The 22,109-nt window shown below is 39.8% G+C and overlaps 1 protein-coding gene across 1 annotated transcript in view; it reads left to right on the top strand.

Annotated features, from left to right (window-relative positions):
* The window catches only part of NCKAP5 (NCK associated protein 5), a gene marked incomplete at both ends in the record, with an annotated part of 327,343 nt that overhangs the window by 255,388 nt on the left and 49,846 nt on the right, over positions 1 to 22,109 (top strand). Inside the window, 4 exons of the mRNA XM_084209164.1 lie at positions 10,490 to 10,594; positions 14,042 to 14,230; positions 14,689 to 18,530; positions 19,227 to 19,404. Coding sequence (XP_084065290.1) covers positions 10,490 to 10,594; positions 14,042 to 14,230; positions 14,689 to 18,530; positions 19,227 to 19,404 — 4,314 coding nt within the window. The remainder of the gene's footprint in view (positions 1 to 10,489; positions 10,595 to 14,041; positions 14,231 to 14,688; positions 18,531 to 19,226; positions 19,405 to 22,109) is intronic.

The raw sequence follows: 22,109 nt of genomic DNA on the forward strand, positions 1-22,109 counted from the left end.
AAGAAAGGGTTGATAATTAGAATAAAATGTTACTCATAATGAATCATAAAACACCTAAGGAACCAACCCCATCTTTTAGTATTGAATTTCACTAATGCTCTCCTTTGTTTCCCAAATGACCTATCTTCTTTAATGATAGTTTGGATACTGGTAAGATTCAAATTCTCATCCAAAGGCCGTGGCACTATTGACTAAATCTCTGTTGATTCGCTGAGAATGTGAAATGCTGTATTGCAAGATAAAATCAGCACGAGGTGCTCAGTGAAACTGAAGAGTCCATTAGTGCCTTAACTCTTAAATTACCATCTGTAATCTCTCTTGATAAGGACGAGCTGAAAGGGAAAGTTACCTTTGTCATTAAATCTTTAACAATGTGATATTGACAGCCTGGAGTTTTTCTGTATTTTTAGCATCTTCAGACTGCCTCCCTGCTCCTTTCTTTCTCTAGATGTGGGCAGGCTGTGTTCCATTAGTCACTGAGCAATGTCTGGGTGCAGGAAGGGGCAGTGATTTGTCTGTGTCCTGTGTGCATCACAAGGGCATCTTCCACATTATGAATTAAACTCCATCTTACTGCATTAGAAGTATGGAAAACAGACTGCCAAAGTAATGGCATCATGAATTAATAGCAATGCTTTAAAAATCTCAAATATACTCCCACTCTTCAGCTCATCTTTCTGGTATACAATTTCAGAAATGAGCTACTTAATTTTGTAGTGTTTTCATCCTAAATTTTTATATTCAGTTATATTTTAAAAACAGAAATGCTCAATCATTTTTTTTTAAGTTTCTGTTATTTACTACTAACTGTTTTTCTCTAAATAAGCCTTGTGTACTTTTCCTGTACAGGAGAGGCAGGCACAGATCTAGGCACAATTATTATGAATTATAGATACTGCAACTGTGAGCATGAATCAGAGATTAGCATTGTGTTTTAGAGGCTCACTTAGATTTATTTGACTAAATGATCCCTAGGAGATCTTGACAATAATTAGAAATATGGGTGTACTCTGCCCTGTCACCAGGTACTTGCTCCTGGGGGAATAACAAATGGATTTAACCTTTCATTTAGGTCTGCAGGTCCTTCATTCACATGGGACCAGACTTTCAAGAGCTCAGGCATTGTGCTGAGCTCTTCTAAAAATCCAGCTACTGCCAAAAGGGGAGCTGATCCCTTTAGAAATTCCTGTGCAATTCGTCCTTAAGCCCTGCTTTTATCCACACTGAGAAAACCATCCATTCACAAGGGCACAGCTTCCCGGTCAGGAGTTGGCTGGCACAGCTTCTCCTGAGCAGAGACAGCTGCTGAGAGGGTTTGCAGCTCTGAACCACCTGAGCCAGAGGTAAAACTCCCAACCTGGGCCAGGCTGCCTCTGGCTGCAGGGTGAGAAAGGGGTTTTTTCCATGCTATCCCATGCCAGCCTCGCCCTAGCCCTGCCAGGGCCAGGTCAGGTCCTAAATAATGCCTGGAGGGTACTGAGCCTTTCCTGCCAGGGGCTGTGATGGCATTTTCCATCTCCTGGTGTTCCTGCTGGCTGGGGCAGCAGGAGGGAGCTGCAGATCAGCATGGGCAGTGTCCTCAGGCCATCCATGCACCCTCCTTGCTGCTACCAGCACCAGCTCTCCCTCCTCACCTGGGATTCAGCCTTACTTGGCCAGCCTGATGCTGAGGTCATTCCAAGTGGGTTGGTGGAATTCCAGAAAGCTGCAGCCAAGGTTTGAGCTGCTTGTTGAGATCATCAGGTCTCCAGAGTTGTGCTGGGTCCTACACAAGCCCTGAGATTTTGGTTCGTATCAGGATAAACCTTGAAGAACTTGAAATGCCATCTGGAGGTCTTGTGGTCAGATTTGGGACTTTCAAGAATGAAGTACCACTGGAAATGCACACTTGTGACCATCTAGAAGCTTTATTTCTGAAAAGCAGTAGAAGTTTGGGAAGCCTATGGGGTAATTCATGTCCTGACAGAAATTCTTTTCATTTCAGTAGGAGAAGTGAAGGCAATAATTCCTACCAGCTGGGAATCTACCCACTTATTCTTTCTAAATCATACTTTTAAGTAAGTGCTTTGAGGAAAAGGAATACAATCAAATACCTTGTATCCAGGCATTCAAGAAAAAAGTCTCTTCTTATTAGAAATTATTCTGTCAGAGACAAAAACAATGCATTAGAGTTGGAGAGAAAATACCTATGTAAATGGCTTAAACTAACAATAAAAGTAGTTCTTGCAACTCTCCTCCTACTTTTAAACTTTCAATCCACATGACATTTCAGCAGTGTTACACACACACACACAAAAATAAGAAAATTAAAAAAAGGAGGGTGGAGGAATGGAGTAACTTTTTAATGCATAATACTGATGCAAGGAAAATATGGCTTGTTCAACATTAACCTTGACAAATTTGTGCTCTATTCATTTAAATGAATGAACCTTTCCAGTGCCTGGACCTTGTGAAACAGCAGTGAGGAAGGATTGTAAAAACAATGCCCATCTCTTTGAAGTTTTTGGTTTGGTTTTTTTTGAGTAAATGAATGATTTCCCTGAAATCCAAATAAGGATGAATCTGCTCACTTGAATCCCCTGTTCACAGCCAATGAACTTCCCTGTGAAACAGAGCTTGCCCTCCTGGCTTGCCATGTATTGATCTAAAACATCTTCCCTGAGCCTTCTCTTCTCTCCTTCTCCTCCTACAGGCAAAAGGTTAGTGTTAGATAATAGTATTAATTTTCCAGACATCTGCACATGTTTTAATAGCCTTTAGAAGGTTTGAAATGGTTTCTGTTTGACCACCACAGGGCTGAAATGCCATTAAGACTTAGATTGTAGCAATACATAACAATCATAGCCCTGTAGTTCAACCTGGCAATAAAAAAGCTAATTTATTTTATCGGAGATTTAAATTAATGTGATGAACTCCTCTCTCAACAGGAGCTGTAACACCACTCTCACTAAAAATACCACGTCCCTGCACATTTTCAAAACCAGATAAAACACTTGTGACAAACCTTGTGTATGTGTTGTGTGTGCTGTTTTGGAGTGTTTGCACATGTGTTTGTGTGTCCATGTCAAACTCCTACTGTTCCTGAGACCATTTTTATTTTTCTGTCCTGTCTTCATTCTGAGCCTCTTTTCTTCTGTCATCTGGCTCTTAGGCTCAGCAAGAAGAAAGTGATTAATAAGGCAGTGACCAGTGTTAGCATTGGGGTTTGTTTAACACCTTGAGAACTGGAATTTCCTTGTGGACAAAAATTATTGCTGCTTAGGTAACCTAAATTCACTTGAAAATTGTGTTTAAAACAGACCTATGCATTTAACTGGGACATTTTTGAAAATCTGTGAAAGAAAAAGACTTCAGACAGTTATCATTTCCAGCTTTATGCCAGAGGAAAGCTTCAGCTTATCCCATTATGAAGTGATAAAGCAGCATCTGATGGCAGCAGCTTCTGAGATAAAATGATCATGGCAGCACTGAGAACGAATCTAATAAGGGAATTGATCTGTAGATTCCAATTCTGGTAGAGCCAACATTGATCAACATAAATGTCAATAAGAAGATCTCACTGAGGGCTGCCTAATTCCTTTAGATTATTTTGGGGCATAGTCAGAAAGTGAATGTGAAAATGGATTTTAAACTGTAGGAATTACAAAGGCAACGACCAATGTTATGCTGTGCCAGGAATATCACTGGCTGTCCTTGTATGAAATGTTGAAATTAGTTAGTAACTTTTACTCATTTAAGGATTGAAAATGCAATAACTGTGTCAGCAGTGAGACTCTTCTGTGTTTTTAGATTAAAGCATTTCTTAAATACAGTGAAATAATAAAAAACCAGCCCACCTTTTCACTGCTGAAGCATAGATAGCATGTGTAGGACCTGCCAGAAAAGATTAATGGAATAGTTCTTCACTGTTGCAGGAATTCAGTATAAAGTTGTTTCCGAGTATAAAGTATAAATTCAGTATAATGTTGTTCTTTCTGGCAACGCTGAAGTGTTAAAAACAAAATGGTTTTGTTTGTGGACAGTGTAACAACAGCAGGTGTCAGGATGTGCAGAATGTGCCCTTCACTCTTTGGTGTTGCCATAATTCACAGCACCTACGTGGTGCTGGCCCTCATTTAGCACAGTGGAATTGACATACTGAGTAGTGCTAGACCAGTGGGAAGACATTCAGAAAAATAAGAGACAAAATACAAATATGAACTTAATAAAAGGCTCCTCTCCTGCACATCACAATTCTCACAGCACGGCTGTTTCACCATACTCCAAGGAGTCTTCCATTTGCAAGCTCGTTGAGAACATTTTTTCATTAATTATTCACGTTCTGAGTAGCTGATTACTGGGTCATTGATGTAAACTGTTGACTTTACAGTAATTACAAACCACAGGGAACTTTATACATGCATTTCCCTAAGAAATTAAATTAGCTCATTTTCATATTACTGCAATATTTACAGACTCCTACCATAGTGCTATTAAAATGAGAAAAACACTTTGGAATCTCAGAGCTTGAAAACACTGATAGACATATGAAATGAAAAATGGGATCAGAGGGGATTACTTTGTGTCTTTCAATGTAACTTTTATTTAAAGCAGTTTATAAAAATTAATAAAACTAAGGATTTGGAACAGGAGTAATTTTAGCTTTACATTAATGTTGTCAAGTCTCTGAAGAATACAGAGAGATTATGCTATTGCTGTTTGTACATCAAATGCTTGCCTAATACCTCCCAATTTATACCCCAGAATATAAGTTTCCAGCCTTTGGAGTTACTTTGGGTCTAATTCACTGAGTTTTGCCATCTCTGGATCTCTCAATAGTAATAGAGAGCTGCAAGCTTGGAAACTCTGCAAACAAATCAAACTTTGTTTTACTTTCTGTGCTGGAATTGCCTTGTTAGCAGGATTTTCTGATGTTGTTTTAGCACCCTAATCTTCCATACAAATGTTTCTAGTATCATATCCTTTTACTTTGTCTTGGATGTTGCCTTAGTCTCAATAAACTCACCCAGAGGATTTGCCAGCAAACTGACAAACCCCTGTTAATTCTGGAGTTGGATTTAAAGTCTAGCATCTTCTGTAAAGGCTTTTTAGAAAAGTGTGCCTAGTAGGAGGGAAAAACAACTAAAACAGATTAGAACTTCCATGAAAGTTTTTTTATTAGATTAGTGGAAAATTTAGATCCACACACTTGAAATTAAAGGGCTAGCTGAAAACTTCCTTTTTTTTTTTTTCCAATTTCTTACTAAGAACTCATTTAGCTTACTGAAATGCATTTTAAAGTTAATCCTTTAATATTCACTTATGTACAACACATCCTCCTATCAGCACTGAGCAATACTGCACGTTTGGGATTGTTTCCTGTATTTTAAAGAGCTGAGGGCAGGATCAATAAAAGTCTCCAACTGTTTGGCCAAACCACTCTAAGAATTTTCCTGGGGCTCACCTACTGTGTGTTAACCCTTTCCTCCCACCAAAAATACCCTGTAGCAACAGGGAAATAGAAAAACTAGCTGAATTGTCTTTACAATCAGCAGCTGGATGTTCCTGCCTGTGCAGAGCCTCATTTATAGCTTTTAGAGGTCTAAGTGATGAACATCTAATTACTTTGTATTGGGGAGGAGCATTTTAAACAGTCAAAGGGTGTTAGTTTTTCACTCCAGCTTTAGCCCCAGTCCTGTAAATGGCTAATCATGGCCCAACATTAAAAGAATAGTTTTCACAGAATTGTGGACTGGTTTGTGTTGGAAGTGACCTAAAAGCTCATCTCTTTCCAACCTCCCTGCCATGGACAAGGATACCATTCACTAGACCTGGCTTTCATCTACTAAACAGTGTTAGTCTGCTTATATGAAGTGAATAGTAGGAAATAATTCTGAATTTTCTATTAAATAGATAACTTCCAGAGCTGAAAATAATTGTCATACTTTTGGTTTTGTGATATCAATTATATGCAATAAAACATCAGGCATTTCTGTGTGTACACAGTGTGCAGTTGCATGTACATTTCCTATGTTGGTGATTATTAGAATTAAAAAATTGGAAGCATCTTCTTGCAGCTTTCACTTTTGCTTCATATTTGGCTGGTTTTTGTTGACAACCACTTGTTCTACTCTGTTCAGAAGGCTGAATTTCCATATGTCAAAAGAATATATATTCCAAAGTCTTATTTGTCTAAAGGCAAAGTTGATTTCTACTTTTGTAGGTTTTATTATTTTTTGCTTAACTATACTTAATTTTCTCCATATTTAGTGGAAGAGAAGGTCACACTTTGCTTTTTGAACAGTGCATGGTCTACTCTAGGTAACTTTTGCTGGGATAGGTGAAGGATATTCCCATCTCCAGCTGAACCTCCCCTCTGAAATGTATCTAAGGACTACAAAAATCAATATTTTGTTTAATGAAAGATTATGTTTCTACATAAACTAATAATATATCAATATTTTGCCTAATAACATTTTTCCTCCATGGACCTACTGTCTTTATGGTGCAATGGAAATGAGAATGTTTTCCCTGCCAGCCCAATTTCAGTGGCTGGGCTGCAGAGGGAAGCAGGCCAGAATGTGCCTGTTCAGGTTTGTGATGCCCTGAAAAACAGCAAAGACAGGAGAGGGCCACACACACCAAACAAACATTCACAGCTCTGGCATGGAGCAGCAGGATGAAAATGTCTCCTCAGTATCCAGAGAGAGAATTTTGTGAATGATAGACTTTGGCTCATGTGAGAAAAGCAAAGCCAATTGATTTAATAGCAATTAACTCATCCAGTATTGGAGAGCAGTGTACTCTTTGGCATAATTCATTGAAAATTGTTCTGGCAATGCTGCAGACCATTAGATGTTTAAAAAGGAGATGGGAGCTGATAGATATTCTGCAGAGGTAGAGTCAGGAGGCACGATGGTTAGGGGAGTCTCTGTAATATTGCCTTGTGCCAGCAGGTAGTAGCTTTCTTTTATCTTCCTAGAAAGTCTTAATAAGAATGCTGCTGGGGGAGGGGAACTGGCCTGCTGGTTGATGGATTGGTTATCTGCCTGCCAGATAATTGTATTTCCTACTTGATGTAATAGGCTTCCACCTAAATTATCAATTACTTTGTTTTTGTTTTTCCTGTGGGTTACAGGAGTTAATCTTGGCATTGAACCACAAAGGGCACTGCCTTTTCTGCATCAGTCTCTCAGGTGAAGGAGGAGCTTTGCTCTGCTGGTCACAGGCACCTGCAGAGGAGTCTCCTCTGTTGTGCCCTGGCCTCCCAGCACCCCCTTTCTGGAGAGATGTGGGTCCAGCCCAGCTAAGATGTAACAAACTTTTCAGTCCACACCTGCCCTGTAGTACTCAGTACAGGGTAATTTCCAAGGCAGTTGGCCCATTCCATGCTGCATTCAGCTCCATGCTGCATTCATTCCATGTCTGCAGCCCAGCAGTCCTGATGCTTTTCTGTTTGCAGAGGGGTCCAGGCACTCTCCAGCACCTCTAGTATTGCTCATTTTCCCCTTATCATTGCCCCACCAACAAATGGGGCAGATAGCTTGGATTTATGGTTGTAACTCCTCAGTTTCACAGTTAAGTATTCATTTAATCTGGTGTGATCTCTCCCATGGAAGTCACTCTGTGCAGTGGCCTGCCTTTTGTAGCATTGTGTCATGATAGCATCAACAGTGATTTTAATACGGCACAATTTTCAAGACAGCAGTAACTCCTTGATCTAGTTATGTGACTGTCATCTGAAAATACCCAGAAAGGACACAGAACATTTTGTGTATCTGAGAAGAAATCAGAATCAAGATACATAGTTAGCACAATCTGTTACTTGATTTTAAATGCATCATTAATGAGTTTTTTTTTAACAAATGCTAGAGTTTTCCCCATTCTTTAATTAGACAATGGAGAAGGAAAAAGAAAAATAAATGAAAGAGAAACATTTTTTTCTTATACTTTTCTTTTGTTATTGGATGACTTGCTTCAGTGCTGTATGATTATATTTAATTAATGACCTCAAACTTTATTATGCTGTTTGTTAATGCTAGTCATTGTTCTGGCCACCTCTGTCAGTTTATTTGCATATGTGTGGGGAGGAATATTCCCAATGTGATGATCTCATTTGATACAGAAATATAATCACATTATACATCTTGAGAACACTCTTTCCTTCTTTGTTAATCATCTTAGTCTGCTGATTTGCCTTTGGTAAAGAGAGTTTGGTTTTAGAGAGTCACTGAGTTTAACAGTGGCAAATGTGACTCAAACACGGTGTGACCCCTGTGCAGCCCAGCCCCTCTGGTCGCTGGGGAGGGACCCCCAGAACCCTGAGCTGCTTCCAGCTGTGCTGTCATTGATCACTGGTCAAAATCTGTTTCTGATTTCTGCCTGTTCTGACTGATCTCTGCTCTTATGTCTGACACAGATTCTGTATTCTGTAAGTAACACTAAATTTCATTGGATGACGCTGTAGGGGAATATTTTGTTTCCCTTATTGAAATGTTTATGTGTTCCCATTTAAGTAATAAAATGGGAAGACAGTATTACAATTGTAAAATTCCTTTAGCACTATTTCTAGGATTCCTTTTTTTCTGGGAGAACACATTCTCACCTATAAATGTTCACCCATCTCAGCTGTCCCCAGTCATCATCTCCAAAGCACAGATCTGACTATTGTGACTTCCACTAAAATATCTCAGGTGACTGGTTTCCCTGGAGAAGGTAATTAATTTGTCTGCAAACCACTTGTTCATAGCACTAGTGACTCTTGGTTCTGAAAAGAGTGGGATTCTCTGGTGGCTGAGCGATGCAGTTGGAATTATTGTCAAGAGGAACAAATGTACAAACTCAGTGAATCTGTGACTTTGGGCAGGCATTTTACCTGGAGTTTAAATCTTTAACAACCACCTGACAGTAATAGTAGGGTAGAACTTTGAAAGGTGCACACTGAATATCCAGACATCACTGATGTTCAAAACACATAGCCTGGATATAGTTAATATTTATAATGAAAAGTATCTTGGATGCTGAGTGCTTGCAGCCTTTTATTTAATCTATTCAACAATATATTGGATAATACATATTTATGCAGAATATTGATAATTGAAAATATTTTCCATCATCTCTCTGCGACAGTACCTTCTTAATCAACCTGGATGAATAAGTAACTCTGGAGAAATGACTCCCAAATTCATAATTAAAAGTTGTTTAAAAAATTTCCTAGATTGTCTGGAATAGAAGCCTGAAGCAGAGCATGCAGATAACAGAGGCTGTAGGAATGGCTGCCTGCTTTGTTCTCTGGCAGATTAATTTCTGCAGTGGGTACCCAGAGAGCAGGCTGGGGAGCAGCTGGGTGTAAGATGCTGTGTGACTTGCATTTCAGGGCCCTGCAGAGAGCTACTGCTACACTGTGTGGAGGCTCTTCTGCCTACAGATTCTTTTTCCCTCTGTGGCCAGTGTTTTTGAATGGACAGAGTGATGGGGCACTCACAGATCCCTCTGGCAAAGCCCCTGCTCCATTTGTTCCTCCAAGCTGGGGGGGTAGATGTGGTCTCTTAGGTTGCAGCCCTGGAGAATTAATGGGAAAGTGAAAAGAGCCCGATCCAAAGTCCTTATTTCTTGGGTTTTGTTTTTTCAGTCCATTTGCATTGATTTCACTGGACCCTGAGTCAGATCCACGCTGCCTGTTACACGGTGTGTTGGCCCAGGACTAACAAGTCTGCAGATATTTTTTCTTTTGAAGTGATTGGCTGAAGCATTCACATAAATAATGGATTTTATTGAAACTGCAATTAAACCAAAGCAGGCTTAATGCAGACTGAAAGCCCAAGAATTAGTGTACAGGTGGACATGGAGGGAAAGGCACAAACTTAGCCATCCTGCCAAGCAAAACTGAGAAAAACTGTGTATATAATCGAACAGCATGTGAATATTAATGCACAAAATCCTCTGAGTCCCCAGTTCCCTGATGCAATTATTTTCTATTCACATTAATTGTTCCTAACAGATGACATTAATGACTTTGAGTTAAAATGTGTGCAGGGAAGGCCTTCTGCAGATCAATGCTGGTTAAAAATAGGGTCACTTTTGCAATCATTCACACAAGGTGCAACAGCTCGTAAATAAAACAACATTAACATGTTGATTGATTTGTAAATGTTAATTTTTTAGTTCATTTTTATGCTTTTTTCCTGAAACCTGTCAAACTCTGTGGATGATGATGGGACTCGTGCTCATTTGTTATTGTTGTGGGTGAAGTAATGATAAGTTGCAAAGCAGTGACTAGAAGAAAAAGCAGAGTTTGTTTTGGATGAAGGATGATCTGTCCTCCAGACAGGAAGTCTTGGACAAAGTAAGCACAAAGAGCAACATTTCAAATTAGAACAAATCCTCTTTTACCTCAGGCTCTTCGTTTCCCTTGAAATTTAACAGCAGAGTTTGGAATTTTGAAAATGCTGATCTTCTGAATATCTGACAAATGTTTATGCTCTGCTCCTTCCCTTCTGCCCCCCCCCAGAAACTCCACTCACGCATCCTGGACCTCTCATCTGGGGATTTGCTCTCAGAAGTGGAACGAACCCGAGCCCTGGTGCAAGCTCGAAGTGCTGATGCTCAGATGCTTGTGAGTGTTTGTGCTGCCCTTGCTCCCCTCACCTGGAACCTCCTTTTCTCCTCTGAAGTCTGGTGTCAGGGAAGAGCCATAAAGCTGATCTCTGAATTGAAGCACTGTTGAGGCAGATAACAATGCTTTTGCTTCCTTCTGTTCTCTGAAATTGAATGTTGTATCCTCGGTTGATATAGCCAGCAGATAGTGTCACTGTGTGCAAAAAAAGTGTAAATCTTAGCAATGTCCCCCATGCACCTTTTTGGGTATTGATTACATCTCAGAATCTCTGAGAAATGGTCAAGGAGCTTTTTATTAAAGCCTGTGCCCCGTATTATTCATCCCACTTTTATGATATATTATGTATGAACTTTTAAAAATTCATGGGCTCTGCATTTTTATTTTTTTTTTTCAGACGGAGTGAGCTTTGTGCTTATTTGGCAAAACGTTTGCCAGCGTGGCTTTCATGTTTCATTGTCAAAGAGAAAAGTAGCTTAAAAAACAAAAATCACATACAGGGAAACAAAGAGTACAAGAACAGAACACTGAACCTGCTTGTGCCTTTGATCTTGAAGTATAGTAGTGTCAACAAAAATGTAATCCCCCTTGTAATACCTACTTTAATGAAAAGGCATTGTTTCAAAGGTTCACAAAAATGCTAACAACATTTTGCATTATATTTAATTAAGCCTTCAGGTTAAGTTGCTCTAATATAGAGTTTTGTGTCTTTAATGGGCTGATTATTTCAATTTTCTTTGATTTCTAGTGAACATTACATTTTTAAACTGTAATACTACATTCAAGCCTTTTTACTCTAATTTCATTAAAGGTAATGACTAAAAAGTCATGATTACAAAAATTAAAATTTCACCATGTCAGTTAATAGACCCATATGCAAGTTAAATGTATTTAATTAATGCATCATAAACATGCTATTCAAAGTACTTTCTTGAATAATTTAGAGAATAAAGCCAAATTGAAGGGGAAAACTCCACTCTCTTAAGTGATCTGAATGCCATCTAGAAACTGAGTGGATATCCTGCTTCATAATCTGGAGTGACATGATATTTTTTGCACATTTTTTCCTCTCTTAAAGATGATTGCAGTACTATACTGTTCTTTTGCTTTGCTTGGATAGCTCCATTTTTTCCCATTGCTGAAACAGTAGGACCAAATGCCTTTCTCCTCTCTTAGGTGCAAAGGAAACAAAGTGAGAGGTTGGAGAGGCTCTCAGACTAGCTGAAGATGACAGGAAGGCAATACTTGTCCCTGTGCTGTGATCTCTTTCCTCCTGCAGGGGATTCTTACAGGAGAGGATTTACAGGCACCCCTCCCTTGAATGCTGTGATGACTGGGACACAGCCCCAGTATAAAGGGCAGAATTCCACACAATGTTTTTTCCCAGTTTTCACCAGAGCCAAAATGCAGAGGAATAGCCAGAACAAGCAGCTGCTGCCCTTGGCCTCTGTGCAATCAACCTCCCCAGGAGTGACACTGCCACAGCTGAGAAGGCTGATGGCAGGGGGCCTCCCAGGGGAACCACAATGTCAGAAATAAAGACTCATTTGTCTCAACAAAACAGCAAAATCCGCTTCAGAGCCGAACCACGGGCATCAGCCTGCCTGTGATGTCAAAAGAGGTGTTCTTCCCAGAGCCACTGGATTTAAAGGCTTCTCCTCCTGCATCTGTTTGACTTCCTAGGAGAACATGTACCAATAATTCCCAGAGGTGAAATGTGCTCTTGGTGCCTCTAAATGATTTTCCCATTCCTAGGTTTTGCCTGTGATGAAGAATAATGATTTGCCCTGTAGTTACGTTTGTCACAACCTGAACATTATGATGTCAGCTGAGCGATGAACAGCTGTCCTGATGAACTCCTCAGCAGTAAAAATGCTGCTCTCTCCCATTCAGCTGAAAAAGGTTCAACCCCAGTAGTAATAAATGGGAGGAGCATGGGGGAATAAACAGAAGAAATTAGCAGAAGGCCAACAAACATGTCAGTGCATGAGAAGTGCCTACAAACTGAGTGCTGTTCCAAAGATTTCCATGAAGAAGCTGGGTCTAGGGCATACACAGCCTTGATAATTTTTTTTATGGATTCAATAACATTAGATTTCTTGTTTCTTCCTAAGTGTAAATTCTGCATTTAAGCAAAATTAATTTGAAGTATATCTACATACAAAAATCAATAAATATTGTTTCAGTTTGCCTTAATGAAATCTAAGGGTAAATTGTATGAAACGAAGGCACAGAATCATGGATTCACTTTGGATGAAAAGACCTTTATGCTTAAGATCATCAAATCCAAGCTTTCACCCACCACTGGGTGGAAAGGTCCCTTGAGATCAATCCTACCACTAAACCATGTCCCCAGGTGCCACAGCTACACAGCTTTTAAATCCCTCCAGGGATGGTGACTCAGCCACTTCCCTGCTCTGTCGCTTGACAACTCTTTTAGTGAAGGAATTTTTCCTAATATCCAATCTCAACATGCCCTGGCACAACTTGAGGCTCTTTCCTCTTGTCCTATCAGTTTCTGCTTGGGAGAAGAGACTGACCCCCACCTCATTACAACCTCTTTTCATGTAGTCCTGTCTGGTGTTCCTGGTAATTAAAATGATGTCTGGTTCTGTAAGGAAACTGGAGAATAGTGCAAGCACTTAACACTAAAGAAGCTCCAACGCTGTTAGGCTCAAGAATATTAGTTTGAAAACAAATTAAAGGCATCCTAGCTACTCCTACAGAGGTTTAATATTTTACCTAAAGTGCTATCTACTCTTCATTACTCTCTTCCTCAAAGCTGGCACTTAGTCACAGTCAGCTGAAATTGCATTTGGAAAGGGGTGATAACTACACAAGTACTAAAGGCAGCCATAAAGTGTCAATAAATTGCATAAGCAAGAGGCTTCAGCTGTCTGCGAGCGACACGAAGATGGATTGTCCTACGTCAGAGAGTTTCTTAGACAAAGCTTTGAACTAGATAGGAAACCAAAATTAGACTGTAATGGAGAGATTCCATTCTCAGTGGACATTCTGCTCAGGATACTAAATTAATTTACCTTGTCCAGGCTGTGCAGCCTCATCTGTTACATTGTGGGGCTATAATGCAATTGTCAGGATGTACTTGTATTCTTATAACTTTGTTTTCTGTATCTTACCGGCTCACGCTGCTTATGTATGAAGCATAATTCAAATAGACTCAGAATAATCTTTACAATAAGAAGAACAGAATACTAGCCCAAGAACAAAGAAGAAAACACTGAGGATTGTGGATTTTTTCCCCTGACAAATGAAATTGTTAGCAATTTTAAATTTATTTCTCTGTATTAAATTCACCAGACACTAAATTGCATGAGAGGAAGGCAGAAGTGGCTTACTTGGTTTTTCTTTGCCATTCTTAATCAAGGGGAAGTTAAATGATCATTTTCTCCCCATAAGATATTTCAATTTCTTCTCATATTTTAGGAATGCCAGCAGAATGTGAAATCCAGCGTACCTGTCTTGAAATGCCAGAGTCAATTAAATATGACAGGCTCTAGCCGCCTGTATCCTCGGAGCAGCTGCAGTAGCAGTGAACTCTCCCTCTCAAGTGCTTGCAGTGAATATTCCAGTGGTTCCTCCTACACTTGGAATGATGGAAAGACAAGCAAAAGGGTAAATCAAATTAATTTTCTCCATGTATAAGTTAATCTGAAACAAGATTAATTGAAAAGCTGCCTGTTCCAGAAGTTTTTTTACTTTCCTCTCGCTTTTATATTGAAAGCAGTTGTCACTAAACTGTAACCCCCCCATTTAATTTTTTTAGAGATTCCTTTATCACTCCAGCTTACTTACAGTCTCCTCATTTGTTCAGACATTTATCCTGCCTTTCATATTCCAAACTGCTCTTCTTTTTTACTTAATCCTTCCGTTCATATTGTTCTTCCTACAGCTTTTTAATGCACTGCAGCCTTCACACCTCTGTAAAATCCTTTATTAAAAAGGAACTTTGCTGTAAATAGAAAAGAATGGAATGGAATGCCCTTATGCAACTCCTCTATCTCTTTACCAGAATGGCAACACTTTTATTGACAGCACTTGTAACACAAGTGATTTTTATTTTCTTTTGACAGTCATCCGTGAGATGGGATAAAAGAATAAGCATTGGTTCTTCGCTCCCAAGCAACCTCTCAAGTCCTGCAGATGATCTACCTCCGACTCGTATCAAGGAAAACCATATCTTAGAAGGGCTGAAAAAATTGCAGGAGCAAAAAATACTACTTGAACCACCTTCAGTAATATCAAAATGGGGTTACAAAGATTGCATGAACTCCAACGAAGGAATATATTCCCCTGGAATTAAGTGTGGTGGCCATAATGAACAGACTCACTGTAAGCCAATGGAAATGGGAAGTGTTTGCATTGAACACAAAACTTTCTCCTATGATTCAGACTCACATGATGATGCAGATGATGACACTTCATCCTTACTGTTGCTGCAGGAAGTTCCAAGCAAAGACTGCAGGACCTATTGTAACAAATTAACTCATAGCATTTCTGACAGTCTCTTTGACTGGGATCCTAACAGGAAACATTTGCCAGAAAGAAGTCCATTTTTTAATTCAAAGGAAAGACCTGAGAAATTGACTAGTTTTGTCAGTGGATTTCAGGCAGAAGTAAAATCATGCACCAGAGCAAAGCTGCCTGAGTTACAGTTAAATCAAAGCCATTCTAATATAGGCTGGAAGGATTTTAATTTTCAGCTTTCAGACACTGATGACAATGAAGTCTTGGATGAATTGCATATAGAAAGCAGTGATGAGAAAAGTCCCTCAGATTTATTAGCAACTCCCTTTCCTGAGAAGTATACAAAGTCCTCTGACTTGCTCAAAGTCACAGAGAATTCTCAGTTTGTATCTACTGACAAAGAAGAGAACCAGATACCTGTTCACCCAGACATTAGGCCCAAGCCGTGTAATTTCATTAAACAACAAAAGGTTATAAAGAAGACCTCTTCTGAAGAGTGCATTACAGTAATATACGATGCTAAGGATGGTGAGCCAATTGAATTCAGCTCACATCAAACTGGAGTTGTCACTGTAACAAGAAATGAGATTTCAATCAACCAGCCACAAACTATGTCCAGTGCAGAATACACTGAACTTATACCTCAGGGAAGAGCTGATTTGCAGCCAGGACCCAATGCTAGAAACTACACTGCTTCAGCAAGACAGGAAGATGAAACTGGGAAAAATACTCTTGAAGATAATACAGGGAATAAAAATACAGCTGTCCCCCTGACCTGTGGTGAATCTTCACGCTGTGGAAGGGTGACACAGCAAAATGCTTCACGACAGAAACTAGTGAAGCCAGTGTATGATGCATCATGCAAGGCCAATTCAAGCTCCACTGTGCATGCAGGAATCAATCCAAAGCCAAATGTCACTAAAATACCCAGCAGAGGTAAATTTTCTCCCCAAAAAACTCCGATGTCGGAGAGTGGGGAGGCACCTGTAGCTCTGTCAGTGGGCCCCACAGCCCTTGAGAAATCACCTGTTCTGCCACCTGTAAAGCTTTCAAGATTCAAAAAGGCTCAAAGCCCTCCTCGTCATTTTGATTCAAAAGTCGAATTTCAGGTTCCAAAGCCCCCTGCCCACGCCCTGCCTGACTTGAAACGTCCTGGCAGAGGAGATGGCTCAAAGTATCCAAAGAGTCAGAGCCCAGCATCACCACTGTTGCCTCAGCACCTCAGAGAGCCCAGCAGCTATGGGGAACCTCCAACCAGAGACTTTCACTGTGATTTAGCTACTGTAGAAGCCCGGTCTCCATCCCCACCCCTTCCTCCAGGCAGGTCGACATCCCTGTTGATTCGGCCTAATTATGCTAATTCTCCACCTCTAGCAGTAAAGTTAGGAGGAGCTGGTCCCACTGAAACAGCAAAAAATGGACTGAAATCATCTCCATTAAAAGGAACTGTGAACTCTGGCTTTCATAATCAATCTAGTCATGAAATGCAAGCAAAAAATGTATCTTCTGGGGCCAAAATTGAGTTATCTTACCTTCAAGAAAATGCAGAAGGAATTATGCAAAATAAATGCGCATCTCAGCAATCCCACAGTGCGTGCCAAGGACTTTCCAAAGTTTCCACAAAGCAAGTCTGCCCAAAAAACCCTAATCAGGTGGGTCTCCACAGGAATCGCGAGTATTCCAGCGCAGATTTTCAAACAGCCAGGTCCTTTTCTCTAGGCTGTCCATCACTGGAAACAACTCCTTCAAAGGACACCTATTCCAGCAAGAACAATATTTCCAGGGACAGCGGGTTGGATCAGCTACAAAAGATGCCAAACATTCTCCCCACGACTCCTCGGTGTCACACGACGAGCACAAGCGAGCCTCTCCTATCTCAGGTAAACAATTTCCCGTCGACGCCGCTTCCTGCCGGCGATGCTGCGCACGCCTCTCAGAGCTCCAGTGAGAGAGGGATGAAAACCCGTCTGCCTGTAGGACTGAAATTATTTGTCAAATCTCCCCAGCTTCTCCGCAAGAGCTCCACTGTACCAGGGAAGCAGGAAAAAGACAGCATAAATGCAGCTTCCAAAAGTCATGGGAGTTCCAATAAGAACAAGCAGAGTGAGTCTGTGTGTGTAACCACCAAAGGTGCAACGGATGTGGAATTAAAGGAGTCCAGGTCTGATGCTGAAGTAAAAAATAATTGTGCTGTGGGACTCAGTATGGATACGGCATCAGCTCATTCACATGAGAGCTGCAACTTGGTGGTAGACAGAGGAGATGGATTAGAAAACAAATTAGTTAAGAGGTCTGTTTCTTCTGGCAACAAGTCGCACTTGAAGCCAGCTCTGGGCATGAACGGAGCGAAAGCTCGCAGTCAGAGTTTCAGCGTCCACACAGGGGAGAAGCCATCTGCCCCTGGGACTGAAGGGCTCGGGAAAGTACGGACTCAGATCATTACAAACACTTCTGACAGAGGGAATTCTCTAACGAGGCAGAACTCCGCCGTGGAAGGGCTTCAGATCAAGGCTGCTCCTGGGACAGCAGTGACACCAGAGGCTCTGTTTTACACTGGTAAACCCACAGAAAATTCTTGTCCTAGACAAGGCTCTCTTGGAAATATGAGTAGTTGCAATAGCCAGCATGGAAGCCCAAGCAAATTGCCCTTCAGATCATCTCAAAAAGTGGACCAGATTCACAGCGCTTCAAAATGTGATGGAAGCAAACCATTTTCTCAGAAAGAGGCACGCAGCCTATCTGTGCAGAGTGAGAAAAGCACTGAAAGCTTTAAACATGAAGCTCTAGGTAAAAAAAGTGTTCTGTCAGCAGAACTGGAGTTAGAAGCCTCGGCTACTGTATCTTCCAAGCAAATTTTGTCCTGCCAAAGTTTTGATGGAGTAAAGTGTCCTCATAAACTGGAAGCAACAAGGTCACGAAGACAGCAAATGTCTTTAAAATTAGCAGAAACCTCTGAGAGTGTTAATGATCTTTTGAGTTCCCCATCTCTGCAACCTACAATAGAGGAGAAAGTCATGTTATGCATTCAAGAAAATGTGCAAAAGGGTCAGGGACAAAGCAAATCCCCCACTGTGGAGACTAAGCAAAAGACTGGGCCTTCTATAGCCAGTTGGTTTGGCTTCCGAAAGAGTAAGCTGCCAGCACTGAGTAGCAGGAAGACTGATGCTCCCAAAACTAAGGTGGAGAAAAAGGATACAAAAGTTTCAGGATTTGGAATTAAGCAGGCAAAATTAGAGAGAAGGAAAGAAAAGAAGAAAACCGAGCAGCACTGTGAAATAGAAAATCAAATTAACAGGAAAGCTGACAATGGTGACATTTTAGCCATGGAGAGCAAAATTGTGAAGCCTTCCCAAGACTCTCCTAGTGAGATTGAGTGTGAACAAGTCAGAGGTTCTACCACAGCTGCCTACTCGCCAAAAGACAGCTTCATGAGAGAGCTTTTAAGCAGGTAAAACTCCAGAACACAGTCTGGGATGTGTTGATGTCTGGGTAGCTTTACAGATGCCCAGATGTGAAATTCAATGTATGTTCTTTTTGTGCTAAGAATGCACAGTAGCAAACAGTAGGTGCACAATTTGGACTTTATTCTTTACAGGCAAAAAAAAAGTACTAAGAATGAGATGATAATTTTTGTTCATGTTACTTTAACCAAACCATTGGTCTTTGAAATTAAAGATAGGCGAGTTACATCCAAGCTGATAATTCAAATTATTCCAGAAATCAAGAATCTAGGCAGATGGTGTGTAAATATAGAGGGTAATTAGGTACATGTTTTAATGTATTCCATCTTCCTGTACTGTAACCAGAAAACACATATTTGGTAACTTGTCAGAATTAATTACCTTTCCAGCTCTCACAACCTTTGGTCACAGAAGAACTTAGCAATGGGTATATTATGTTTTCACGTTTGCCCCACAGCAGTCCCAAATATAATATAAATCATCACATGTGAAAGGCTAAATTGATATACTACCTGAAATTGCAAGTGACAGGTTTGATCAAGGCTAGTTAGAAACATTTATCACTCAAAGGTCTAGAGACAGAAAGATACAGAGAGGTTACTTTAAACATTAAAGGAATGGGAAAGTAGAGTGATTGAAGAAGGGCAATGCAATTTATCAGAGGAATCACTCTCTACCTGCAGAGTTGATAAGAAAGCAGCTCAGCAGACAGAAAGTGGATCAAATAATGTTTCCTACAGGAGTGTGTCGAAGGGCAGCTCCCAGGGCTCTTCTCTTCATGGCAACTCTATCAGCTCTCAAGGAAGCCACAGGAAAAACAGCAACACAAAAGCTGATATGGAAATGCAGAATCAGACCCTGGTAAGTGCTTCAGTACATGAAAACATTATTACCTTCTTTTTAACTTCTGGATGTGTTTCTTATTGCCATTGCAGGCAAACAGGATAATAACTGTTTATATAGAAGATAGAAGGATCTTGTGTAGCTAGAGGATTGTGAATTAATACAAAAGTTGGCAGCTTGGCTATAGGCTGCATTATACAGATAGTCATGAAGATTCTACTGCTTCTGCTGGCAATTCAATTCCTGTGAAGATACATGCACAATGATGCTATAATCATACTGTAGGAGAGTGAAATGATAGGACCATTTTTTTATTTTATTTTTTCCCTTTTCCCTTAAAATTGCATGCCAGTATTGAACATTCCTCTGAACATTACAGAAGTCATTAAGCCTGAAAAGTACACTGCTGATGTGGAAAAGGCAAATCATTTGACCACATTTGGGAATATTTGTCACTTAAGAGGGACAAAGCAAAAAGCAAAACCATACATTTGACCTGCATCTCACTTTGTGCCATTAAAAATCTCCCTGTTAAGGGCCTGTAGTTAGTTTTATACTTCAGTAAGGTACTAACTGTACCTGATAATTTCATTTACTCAGAGAGGAGGAATGTTTTAACATGGAAGAAAAATTGCCCTGTTTTCTGTTAGCTGCTGGAGTCTGGCTCTGGACTAACTTTACTTCGTTGAGAAGTGTTCACACAGAGTCCAGGATTGTAACCTAAATCAGGCTGAAGGGGTGCCCTTCCTGGTGGAGCCTCTTTTAATTAACCTTAGAATTTAATGAGCAGTGTCTTGCCTAGCAAGGACCTTCCCCATGATGTTTTAAAAGAGAGCAGAAATGCTGTAACCCTGTAGCATTCTTTCTTCCCTCCTGAGATAGCTGTCTTGTCCACATTATTATGATTATTATTAACCATAATCACAATTTAAACAAACAGCCTGGAAACCTGTGCCAAATATAATACTTGCTCTGAAGCTGAGGCTGTTCCTTTTGTTGTTCTGATAGAACTGAGGTACTGAATTGCAGCACATACAGCTGGGGGAATCTGAAATACAAATTCTCTAGGAACATTGCAAAAAGCTTTGTAATGGGAAATGAAAAAACTCTTAGCTTAGGGCTGATGTTGAGGATGCTTGAGGTTAAGGCATTCCATACATAGTTTCAAGACATTCTGTACATAGTTTCAAATTCAGGCAATTTTTTTTTTCCTTTTATTTTACTTTAATACAGAAGTCTTTGCTGAGAACATCTGCAAGGTCATTTTTTTTAAAACTTACAGGGAACGTATGCAAAATGAATGTGTTTGAAAACTTTCCTCCTGTCTCCTCTGGTATCCTTCTTTGAAAATGTAGATGTCTCCTGCATTATAAAACCACAAATTATAAGCATATCTAAGGCTGTCCTTGTAGTGTCACTGAAAGGAAAGAGAGAGAATGAAAGTCTGGAAATGTGCAATATGCAGGAAATTCAATCCAGCTGATCTAGAACTTAGATAGCAGAGCAGAGCCCCTTATCAGAGCCACTCAGTTTAACTATGCCCCATTTAATATGGTCCTGACAGCTTTCTTCACTGTACAGAAGTACAAAAACTCTACACATTGCTCCTACAATTTCATTCTAACTTGTATTTTCTAATGCTGCAATAATTTGCTGTGCTTTTTGTCTGTCATTTTGTGAAGTCTTTCTAAATGCTGCAATAATAGTCTTTGAAGTATATCTTAAAGAAACACACTTCATTTTGTGAAGGAACTACAAAGATTGTTCTAAATGTACATAAATAATGGAGAAATGCTAATTATGCTATTTAGTTTTTAAGGACATGTTAGTCATGGTGAAAAGGCATTACTTTTGCTACACCATACACTTTTTTGTTAGCATGGAAACAAAGTATTTTTGTTTGGTTTTTGAAGATTAAGTTGCATTTATATATTTCATTTTTTTGAGTTTCATATTGTGTTTTCTGTGGCACTTAATTCCTAAAAGAAATATCTAGTGCCAAGAGACTGATGACATCCAGAATAACGAGATTTTAAATGTGCTTACAGTTATTAATGCTAACTTATGAAAGAGATATACCTTAAGATTCCTCAATATGTGGTATTTCATCTTGTCCTCCAAACTTCTAAAAGAAAAACAATGCAAATTCTTTAAATTCAAAGTTCATGAATCTTACTGCTATCATTTCCAGTTATTCTTTGGTGGCTGCTTACTTTGAAGCAGATTGCAGAGAGCTGGGAGATAGCTGTGACTGAAAACCAACACAGCCAGTAAGATGGCCTGTTGTGCATTTTTTTCCCTCATAAAAAGACAAAATTAATGCTTTTGTAGAAAACAGCATAAATCTTTTTAAAAGCCCTAAACCAGGAAGATTTCTTTTCTTTTCTGAACAATGCAAAGTGCACTCAGTCATATGGTTCAGTGCAGAAGCTGCTGTATTTCCAAACTGCTTATCAGATATATACTGCTGCTTTAAATCCTGGCCAGAACAGTTTCTAACATTAATTTTCTAGCACTATTTTTTTTTTTCCTTTAAAAGCTATTTAATTTTTGATGATTAAATCACTTTTCTTATGATGTGCCAGGTAAAGGCTTGAGGCACTATTATGACATAACATATGCACCAATTACCTCTGATTTCTGTTCATGCAAAGAATGTTATTGCTGGACTGCCACAGAATTTATGGAAAAAGCAGTTTTCTACCAGTGGTGGCCTTGTGCAT

The sequence above is a fragment of the Fringilla coelebs genome (genome assembly GCF_963513975.1).
Source record: "Fringilla coelebs genome assembly, chromosome: 7".
NCBI lineage: Eukaryota > Metazoa > Chordata > Aves > Passeriformes > Fringillidae > Fringilla > Fringilla coelebs.